This window comes from Lepisosteus oculatus, chromosome 24 (genome assembly GCF_040954835.1).
Source record: "Lepisosteus oculatus isolate fLepOcu1 chromosome 24, fLepOcu1.hap2, whole genome shotgun sequence".
Lineage (NCBI taxonomy): Eukaryota > Metazoa > Chordata > Actinopteri > Semionotiformes > Lepisosteidae > Lepisosteus > Lepisosteus oculatus.
In genome coordinates, this window is record NC_090719.1 from 5342625 (window position 1) to 5354179 (window position 11555).

Consider the following 11555-nt stretch of genomic DNA (forward strand, 5'->3'; position numbering starts at 1 on the left):
TAAACAGCCAGAGCGGTCTTTAATTTTTCAGCATTCACTTGTGCATGTGCATTGTAGTATAACCTTTATACTGCTTTAAATTATGATGTTTTTAACTTATGTGACGCCAGGTCAATAAAGCAACATTGGAGAAGTTTTTTAATCCTCGGAAATTTGATATAATAGTAAATTACTTGTTGATTAAAATACATACTGACTAGGAATTATTTCAGGCGGTGAAGGAAACTATTATTTTAATTTGAATAACATTAATGGAAAGGTCATCATCAAGACATTATTATATAATTGAAAATATACCAGACTTTATAGACTTAAAAGGTTATACCATCCCTTTTTATATATAGATCTCATTCTTTTTTAGTATAAATGACACCTTGAAACCTACACACCTATAGCTCAATATAGTATACAGTATATCATATACATGTATAATAGTGTAATCTACATATGACCAAGTGGAAATATTGTAATTACTAAGATACAGTGTACAGCACTGTTTTAAACTTTGGAAATTCCATGTATAGGGAAATTGGAGGAAAGGGTAATATTATTTAACTTGTTAAAAGATAAAAAAGATATTAGGGGATTACTGTGACAAAACGAAAAATATTGGTGCTCCAAAGACCCTAGTGGTGTGACTGTCCAACTTTTACTGGGATATCTCAAGTGGCAGTGTACACTTCAGCTGGTGGATGCCATTAGCCAGGGTTGTCAGTGCAGCTGGTGAAACTCAAGACACAATTTTTGTGATCTGTCAGGCATCTATTGTAAAATATATTGTATTTATAAAAATACCTATATGTGTTTTTTTTGGCAATAGACTTATTCAATCGCATTATTTCTCACATGGAGCCTGTAACAGATGTTGAACAGGTGGGCATGGTGGAAGAGCCTATCTACTGTACCAGTCCTCATTTGTTACCTGCAGTGTGAATGTGGTAGCCACCTGTGATTTTTATTTAAGAATAATAAGACAAAAATATTTTTTCTGCCTCCATCCTCTTTGTACTTGTTGTTTCCAAAACTCTGAACTGTATTGTAACAGAGTTACAGGTCCTGGTGAACATTTGTCATTATCACAGAACTACACTCTGGATTTACAGTAATTTTTAGGAAGTTTTAAGACTAGCTTGCATGTAATGTTACAATCTTCAGATGCCCAAATATATCTCCCAATCCCTATATATATTGTATAACACTGCTCTGGCTTGTTTTTGTTTTCTAATTTTCAAGACACAACAGCATGTGATTTGTAATTGTGCATGACTTATTAAATTCATTGAGTAAATCTCTTTGTAAAAAAGACATTTTTCAAACTGTTTCCCATCTGATGCGTAGAGTCCTGAAACAAAGTGCATTGCCATCTTAAAAGTTTATCTTTGCGATGTTTGAGGTATAGAGAGATGCAACAACAAAACCTCATTGGCACTGTACAGATTTAGACTGTGATGTTGCTCCACCTGCATTGAGTGGTCACAAAAGGAGATTTCTCCTACATTACTGAGCAGCAAATTGTATTTTTGGCAGTAAGCCACAGAAAGTCCCAAAGTCTTAGCATCATCTGCGGTTGATGCTTAATGTGCGTCCAGTCCGGAAATAGTTCTCTATCTCTTCAAGGGAGCGTCCTCTGGTCTCAGGGACAGCTGCTCCGGTGAAAATAAGGTTGATCACACTTATCACACAGAAGAATGCAAAGGGAGCAAACAGGCCGTAGGTTTCCTGTAGAACATAAAAACAGGTAGATCATGTAATTCCTTTATTGTTATTAAATCCTTCTCAGATCTGCACAATATTCAACAAGCAAATTCTAATACAGTATATATGACAGACAATTATTTTATTTTAATTTTGAATGCTTTTGGCACACAAGACTCTTTAGAACAAAAATGCATTGGACTATTTTATGACCGCCTTTATTTTTTAGTGCTCAAAGCAGACACCATAGAGCCTGGCATGCTCATTAATGTGTTGAAGGCAGAGCTCTCCTTCATAGATTACATTTGCATAAGGTTCTACATCAAGAAGCCCATAAATAAATGTTACTTAATCCGATCTTATGTGCCTTAAAACCAGAAGTGTTTTGTCAGTTCAGCTTCAAGCTCATCACATCACTTATGAGAGTTGCCTGGCACAGAAGGGACAGATAAACTCACCACAACTGTCATGAAGACCTGTGTCAGGACAAAAGCCGTGATCCAGCTGACTCCCACACACAGGCCAGATGCCACCCCTCGAGCCCCCAGTGGCAGGATTTCAGACATCAGCAGCCATGTAATGGGACCCCAGCCCATGGCGTAGCCTGGAGGATCGGAAATCAACAGGTAATCACCTTCCAAATGCTTCAGGCTGAACCACACAATGCTAACACTGACACCGGCCACTGCAGAACATGTTTTCAGGAAGAAGACACTTATCCTGACATCTAGTATACAATTCTTTAAAAAATGGGGTTACAAGATCTGCTGAATCTGGGTCTCTGTAGGTGTTGGCTTTTTTAAAGCAAGATGACTTTGCCTTTAATGACACAGATGATAAGGCTGTAGCATATTTGCCTCAGAGATGCTGCACTCAACATTAATGGAATAAGCCTGACAAAGGCCTGCAAATTTACTGTTCTACAATCTATTATTTGAATATTTTAAAAGCATGGTTAGATTATCTAATGATCAATATTGGATTTAGGATCAGTCTTTGCCCCACCATTTTCTAAATGATACCACCAGCATGATCAACAAATTCTAATCATCATTGTCATCGTTTGTTTTAATGAATAAAAGCTTTACCGAATATGATGACCATGGTGCCGATGAGTGGGATGAGAGTGACGAGATTGGGGGAGGCCATCTGGAGGGGACTCCCGGGCTCTTGGGCAACGATGAGTCCAGAGGGGATGGCAGTGAGGTTAACGTTGTGGGCTGGGCAGGACGTGTATAGAGTGTACAGGCACAGGACCAGCATGGAGAGGAACATCAGGAATCCTGAACAAGAGGGGGAAGATCACAAATACAAAAGCTATTGACAAGAAGATGAGAATATTAGCATGAGAAAGATTACAAAGAAGGCTTTTTGGTCAATCTTTCTCATTTGATAGCTAGAAGCTAACAGAAGCAGGAATCTTACTCAGCCATTCCTCGAAGATACCCAGGTGACAACATGAACAGCATGGATGTGTTTATTTCAGATCCCACTAACACTTTGTTTAAGACATGCCTTGTGTTTTCAGTCCTGAATGTGCTTCCTCTTTTCCACATACTGTATGTACTTGCGGTTTTGTTTCATATAAGTCATGAAGCAAGTGGATATCTTTCTTGTGGGTAATGTAGTTAAAGGTTAGGTGTTCCCAAACTGTGGTCTCTTAACCTCCAATTAAACAGAAAAACATTTCACCTCAACATTAAGATCCTAAGTCATCTTCTCTCATTAATGATAACACCTTGAATAGGTGACTGAGGGGCTACTGCCCAGAACTCTGTGGAAATTTGTATAGATTTTATGAACTACTATGTTTTATTAAATTATTATATTTTGTTGGGTTTTTTTAATTGGTCCAGTGTGTCTCTGTTTGAGGTGATCTTTTGGGAAATGTTGTTATATTATATCTGGTCTTGCATTGTAACCTAAACCTGATGAACAAACATATTAACAAAAACCTCTCTACAGCACTCTATTTTGTCTTTTCACTGTTCTTTTTCATTGGTTTATACCTTCTGAAATTAGAAACAAGTTTAACAGTGTATGATTCCACACCTAAGTTTGCTGCTGAAAGAGGAAGAGAACCAGTAGGGGGCGCTCACCCTGCAGTCTGTGTGGGTCCTAATGCTCCAGTTCAGTGTTAATAATAATAATAATAATAATAATTGCTTACACTTATATAGCGCTTTTTCTGGACACTCCACTCAAAGCGCTTTACAGGTAATGGGGACTCCCCTCCACCACCACCAATGTGCAGCATCCACCTGGATGATGCGACAGCAGCCATAGTGCGCCAGAACGCTCACCACACATCAGCTATCAGTGGGGAGGAGAGCAGAGTAATGAAGCCAATTCACAGAGGGGGATTGTTAGGAGGCCATGATTGATAACAGCCGATGGGGAAATTTGGCCAGGATGCCAGGGTTACACCCTTACTCTTTTCGAGAAACACCCTGGGATTTTTAATGATCACAGAGAGTCAGGACCTCGGTTTTACGTCTCATCCGAAGGACGGCACCTGTTTACAGTATAGTGTCCCCGTCACTACACTGGGGCATTAGGACCCACATGAGCCGCAGGGTGAGCGCCCCCTGCTGGCCCCACTAACACCTCTTCCAGCAGCAACCTTAGTTTTTCCCAGGAGGTCTCCCATCCAGGTACTGACCAGGCTCACACCTGCTTAGCTTCAGTGGGTTGCCAGTTGTGAGTTGCAGGGTGATATGGCTGCTGGTAATTGTGTTCCTTCAGATTGAGAGTAAAACCGAGGTCCTGACTCTCTGTAGTCATTAAAAATTCCAGGATGTTTCTCAAAAAGAGTAAGGGTGTTAACCCCAGAAACATTTTCCCCTGGCTTTTACCAATCATGGCCTCCAAATAATCCCCATCTCTGAACTGACTTCATCACTCTGTTCTCCTCCCCACTGAGAGCTGATGTGTGGTGAGCGTACTGGTGCACTTTGGCTGCTGTCGCATTATCTAGGTGAGGTTTACACATTGGTAGGGAGACATACAAAATGTCGTAAAAAGGTCATAAACATGCTTACATTTCTAGTGTAATAAACTTAAAAATGTTCACTGAGTACAGTCAATGCACTTTGATGAGTAGAGGTCTTTGAGGTAAGTGGTTAGTGGAAGAGAAATGAGAATTCTCTATAGACAGCAGTGCCTCACATTACCTGATGTGAAGAGCAGAATTCTCCGGCCTGCCTTGTCCATCAGACTAGCAGCAATCAGCACTGACACCAAGCGTACAGCTCCCACAATAGTTGCATCATATTGCCCTGGCTGGAAAAAACAGTAGGATTTATCCCTCTTCAGAGGTATGACGATTTTTATTATAAAGCCCTTACATAACTGGATAAAAGACCTGTCTGAATCAAAACAATTCCCAAACAATGAGAAAACTGATTTTTGTAAGTAAACTGTGATTGTATTCTATCATCACTGATTTATTCCAGTATGTTTTATGTTGGACTTTTGAAACTGTTATATACAACTATGTACAACCTCACGCAAATGGAAAAATGCATATTGTGATACCAGAAGAATGACAAATATTTCAAAAAATGTTGCTTCAGGATTGCTCTAAGTGTAACTTTTTCTAGGCACCACTGCAGCTGCTGTCTCCAGTAGAGAATGCATTGTTCCAAGTCTCTCACCAGAATGACTTTGCTCATGTTGAATATGGGTTCTAGGTAGACCAGGATTGGAGTGATGCCTGTCATCTGCTGTAGAAACCTCATCACCACAGAGATCAGAATAGGTTTGTAGTAGAAAGGTGTGCCCAGCTCTGCCCAGGTGATTCTTGCCTGCAGGAAAGTTCAAATTTCAAAACCCGGACACTAGTGACCTAATGACTGGGTGATAATCTTCAAACCACGATACAATACAGTTTTGTTGTATGCATGTCATGATGTAATGTGATGCGATACTTTTCCCTAGCCTATCCAGTCTGTATCCCAAACCACATACAGAATGTATCTTGAAAACGAGCTATGCTTGTTGCAGTTCTCTTGTTTTCTACTGGAAATCTGTAAGACATTGTAAGTGATGTGCTTGTCACATTTTGTTTGAGAGAAAGGAGAGAAGGGAAATAGAGTTATTGAACTGTACCAGATGCTCCTAACCTGTTATGCACAATAAACATGTATTATATTTGACCAGAAATTATCAGAACTGACGGACCAGCTCCCTGTCAGGACAATCAGCATCTTTCAGTACCTGCAGGCTGACACTTTCCTCGATCTGGTAGTATTCCGTCATGTAGTCAGACCCAGAGCCCCGCAGCCATTCCAGCGACTTGAGAGCCTGGTCCGACCTGCCCTTAGCAATCAGATATCGAGGAGAGTCGGGCATGAAGCACAGGAGGATCAGCATGATCAGGGTGGGCACCTCCCCTGCAACAGCCAGCCAGCGCCAGGGCAACACCAGCCCTGCCAATGGAACACACAGGAGGGCCACAGTGAAGTTAACGGCTTTGTAGGGAAACAGATGCTTTCATGATGATTTTCTTCTCTCACTAATATGAACCAGCTACAGCATACTGACAAGGCAGCTAGGGTATAGCTAAATGAAGACATGAATGTCAGAAGGCCAACATCTTAATTGCAAATCAAAGGACTGTCACCGGCCAAGTGACCAGGCTTGGCTCAAAAGAAACGAAACTCCCACAAGCAGTCTTCAAATGCAAACAAAACTGGATTTATTGCCAAAATATTGGGATAACAAAAAAAAAACCCTCACAGGAGTACTCTCCACACCTTTCCTCCAAGGCACCCTCCTTCATACTGAGCTCCCCCAGTCCCTTTTATAAGCCCATCCTCTTCAAGGGACTCGCTCACATTTTTGTTAACAGAGATGGGCAAATTGATCAAAATAAAGTATCAAACCATCCCAAAATAACTTAGAAATTTTAAGAGTCATGCAGCTGTGATATATTCACTTAAAGAAAACAACTAACCTTACATCGGTTATTTATAGATGGCTCACCAGTAACCTTTTCCTTTAAGATCATTTGTGTGATACTACAAACAGGAAAGGTGACTGGTGGCCATCTTGATCAACACAAAACAATACTCCAAAAAAACCACTGCAGTGATTTTTGGGAAACAACAAAAGGGTAAGTCTCATTCACACTCCATTCGTATCACATACACTCTCTCAAACATACCAGAAGGGTAGGGGGAAGTACTGGAGTATTTCACATTCAGAAAGAAAGAAAAAATAACAAGCACTCTGTCACAAGGACCAGTGTTTTTTTCTGTATAGCCCTAAACTGAGTACTTGTGCCTTGTGCAGAAATTAACATGTGGCTTGATTTTGCACAGCATAAAGATTTGTCACTACAACAATTTGAGCTCTCATCCCTCTTGCTAGATTTCCTTTTCACCTAAAGTAAAATAAGAGTCAAATGAACAGGTTGCAGTAGGACCAAACTTTTCTGATCATTCTTACCAAGAGCATAGAGGGCAAGGGCTCCAAACACAGCTGTTATCTGGGGACAAGATCCTAATGTGCCGCGCACTTTGGGGTGAGAAATCTCAGACACGTACACCTGAAAGACATTTCATTTTTAAAAATCTGGCATCTTGGCATTTTTTATTTCTTAAAAGAAAACCTACTGTCAGCAATCTGGTTGCGGTCAATTACATGTAAACTAAGCTGCACAGACAAACACTGTTATTAATTGAAGACAGCAAATGAAAAACAGGGTTTGTTTGTGTAAACTTTATGAAAAACTTCACTAGGAAAGGTGATCTCTCTCTAAGAGCAATAGGGTGAATGTTTTTCAGGCTGTAACTTACTGGTATGGAAGCTGCTGTCATTCCTCCAGCAAATCCTGTGAGGAAGCGACCCAGGAGGAGCATCCACACAGCCTGGGCACTGCCCATCAAGAGGTAGCCCACGGCGGAGGGGACAGCCGAGACCATGATGCTCAGCTTCCGCCCTATATTGTCATTAAGCACCATGGCACTGATGCCCCCTGCCGCAGCTCCCAGTGTGAACATAGACTGTGCAGAGAGAGTAAGGAGAACCACATGAGCAATGCACACTTCTGATGACAAGAACAGGAGTCTATAACCCCTGCCATAGCACCCTGCAACTCACAACTGGCAACCCACTGAAGCTAAGCAGGTGTAAGCCTGGTCAGTACCTGGATGGGAGACCTCCTGGGAAAAACTAAGGTTGCTATTGGAAGAGGTGTTAGTGGGGCCAGCGGGGGGCGCTCACCCTGCAGTCCTAATGCCCCAGTATAGTGACGGGGACACTATACTGTAAACAGGTGCCGTCCTTCGGATGAGATGTAAAACCGAGATCCTGACTCTCTGTGGTCATTACAAATCCCGGGGTCTTTCTTGAAAAGAGTAGGGGTGTTAACCCCAGGAACATTTCCCATTGGCCTTTATCAATCATGGCCTCCTAATAATCCCCCTCTATGAATTGGCTTCATTACTCTGCTCTCCTCCCCACTAATAGCTGATGTGTGGTGAGCGTTCTGGTGCACTATGGCTGCCGTCAGATCATCCAGATGGATGCTGCACATTGGTGGTGGTGGAGGGGAGTCCCCATTACCTGTAAAAGCCCTTTGAGTGGAGTGTCCAGAAAAGTGCTATACTGTATAAGTGTAAGCAATTATTAATTATTATTATCTACAGATACTCCTGTAGCAGTGGGACATGTCGATTGTCCGGTTGGACCAGAAACACAGGGTCTTACGGTTCCAGAGGAGCCCAAACGGTCTAATTATTTGGCTTTTGTTAAATAATTAAAAACATTATCCAGTTTTTTTTTGCAGGCCATTTATTGCCAATAATCCATTAATTAAACTTGTAACACTATGACTCCTCCATATGAAGATTCAGAATAAATGCTGAAAGGCATTAAAAACACAATAAATTAGTCCTGTTACCCTTGTTTGTGCTGTCTTTCATATGCTTTATATGTTTTATATGCTAGTTGCCTTCTATAATGATTGCTGTATTGGGTTAATAATAAAAAATATTTACCCCAAACCAGGAGGCTATGAGAGTGTTCATTCTCAGGTTGGGGTTGTCGATGGTTGTCAGTTGTGGAATAGCAGAAGAGGCGTAAACCAGGGAGAATCCAGAATTGAAGTTCCCCAAAACAGCCGCGAAAACAGCGAGAAACAATCTCTTGTTGCTGTGGAAATAAAAACTGAAGCTACACTCTTTTCCTCTTTCTGTTGCATTACCTGTAGCATCTTACGTGACAAAGCCACATAAATGAAACCTGGCACATGAACAATAAAATTGCAGGCCTATGGCACTATGTTCAAATTTTGGTTGTATTACATTGCAGAAAAGTGAAGAGTCATTAAAACTGATTTATTATTTGAATATATATATTATTTGAAAATACCACGATTGCAGTGATTAGTTCAGTTTTTTCAACAATAAAATATTTGTTTAAAAAAATGCAAAATGCACTTTCAAAACAAAAGTCAAATGTCACCATCGAAGAATATGGATTGCAAAATGACATGTGGGAAACTGATTGCAACTGCTTGGAAAGGTTGCAAAATCTCGTAACTTCGCAAGTCTTCCATCAGTGGAAAAGGGAACCTTAACAGGTTTTCTACACAAAAGTATAAAAAAGGAAACTTCATTCGAATTAACAATGTCCTTACATACTGTTTTATGTATAAAATGCCTTAGAAAAGAAAACATCGACAAGCCAATCATTAAATTACTTTACTGTTCTCCGCGTCTCCAATAAATTACGATATCAGATCATTCTTATTTTTCTTCAGTCTCAACTCGACAAGGTAACCGTTTTTAATACCAAAGGAGTAGGATAGGCTTAATACCAATCGAAAAACGTACGGAACTCTCCGTACTCACAGTCTGGTGCGTAATATGCACAGTTGGAGAGGGCAACTATTTTTTTTCTCTCATGTCACTGCAACATTAATGTTTTCTGGGGGATTGTGTCCGTATTTTTGTTCCAGAAGCGCCGGATTGTTTCGATCCAGAAAATCTAATGTAACGTTAAACCTTATACAGTATGCCTTGTTAAAACATATACCTGCGCCTCGAATGTTTACTGTACATTCCTTAAAACAGAACAAATTAAACAACCGTGTTGTGAATGTAACAATTCAAGTTCCTAAACGTTTATTAAAAATCATAAACTGTAGTACAGAGCAGGCGTATTAAAATGTATATAAAGACAAACTCGACTCAATATATATATATATTTCAATCACATGCATTAATTGCTCTTCTGGATACTATTCTTATCTTACCTGGTGTATATTACGGTGTTGCCATTTGTAATCAGAGGCGTCCTTTCGTCAGTCATTCCTTTATCAGTTTTTCTCGCCAGGGATGTTGGTTGGACCCTGTTCTATATGAACACAAAACAGTTCTGTGCTGGCCTGTACTGGCAGCAGTACAGGCCAGCACACTAATATACAGTACGGCACACACGGGGGACTTCCCTGAAGGATGAGGTCACTTATTAACGGCAGGTCTGCTAAGAACTGAAAGTATTCCAGCCTCGTCTTCAATCTCTCGACATCCCGGAGTTTTACACTACGTACACATTGTGAACTAAACCACGGGTTACAAAGGGAACAGGAATTTACTCCAACTGCTTATTTATTAACTGTTTTTATTAACTAAAATAGCAAAGCAGCGCACTTACCTGTAGACCTAGTTTAGAGAATTGGCAGAATACAATGGACACCTGTTTTGTTCATGTAACACGGACCTATTTGTGCTGCGATACGACTGGCAGACTGACAGAGGAAGCGCTGGTGTTTCAGATGTGCCTACAGATTGAGTGATCAAGTTCTAAAACACACGTTGGCGTGCCTTTACTCCCCAATTCATCCTTCTGTTCAACACATATCTGGGCATTTTCTTATATCTTTTCATATAGAGTTTATATGACACAGGTACCTCATTTTATTCTGCCCAGAGACTCTTCGACAGTTTGTGTTTCAAATGACTGGGAAGAACGTATTCTTCGGTTCTAATAAGACCTGCTTTCTAGGGACTCTACAGTGCCTAGATGTTAGTATGGAATGGAATGCAATTTAATTTAGCATCATCTGTCTCCCTTTCTTTATCTCACGTGTTTCAAGTTCCATGTCAAAGCCCATTCCAAGGTCCTGAGTAAACATGGCACACACTCATACAATTTATTCACTAAAAGAGCTTGAGGTGGCATGTCTCCAGGACATGTGGTATGCAATTGATGAAAGCTGTTAATCAACACACTGTTTTATCAAAATGACCCTGGTCTTATGCCACACTGCTTACAGAGCATTACAAAGTTAGAGCTGAGTAAGGAACCTGTTGGAAGGAGCATGGGAAAATTGAATTAATGGGATGCTCCTATGCAGATCAGAAAGGTGTTTGTGTATGGTGCTTGGTTAGCCTGACTTTCAATACATACTGTATGTATCATGAGCTGTAACTGACTCCTGTGTAACAATAACACCCTCTTTGGACAAATGGTTTACCATGACAGACAGAACATCCTCTCAAAAACCCTAACAGATCTGGCTAACACCTTGGCCATCCTGGGGTCCTGAAGGCACCCATACCAAAACTTTATCATGACTTGGTTAAAAGTTGAAAACAAATCCCGTTGAGCATGTGCAGCTATCCCTGATCATTAGAATGCACTGGTCTCATACACAGCTTTTTTTTTTCACAAACACAAAGAAGCTTTCACTTCCAGGCTGGGAGGAAAAGTAAATTGGGAAACACCCAGGCATGCAATCACACCACTCAGCATCTGGATATCTGAGGCATAATTCTGAAACAAAAAGTAAAGTAGAATTTGACAAAGTGCCAAACCTCAGAAATGCACATTGGCACAAAAATGTCAGG

At 40.6% G+C, this 11555-nt stretch overlaps 1 protein-coding gene across 1 annotated transcript; it reads right to left on the reverse strand.

Moving 5' to 3' along the window:
- Window positions 1-203: 203 nt before the first annotated feature.
- Window positions 204-10160, reverse strand: slc2a6 (solute carrier family 2 member 6). The gene is made up of 10 exons (XM_006640631.3): window positions 9959-10160; window positions 8700-8853; window positions 7497-7703; window positions 7147-7246; window positions 5914-6125; window positions 5352-5501; window positions 4869-4977; window positions 2784-2978; window positions 2154-2299; window positions 204-1719 (listed from the first exon to the last, which is right to left on the reverse strand). The coding sequence occupies exons 1-10, from the start codon at window positions 10012-10014 to the stop codon at window positions 1558-1560; spliced, it is 1491 nt and encodes a 496-aa protein (XP_006640694.2). The 5' UTR covers window positions 10015-10160; the 3' UTR covers window positions 204-1557.
- Between the last annotated feature and the right edge of the window lie 1395 nt (window positions 10161-11555).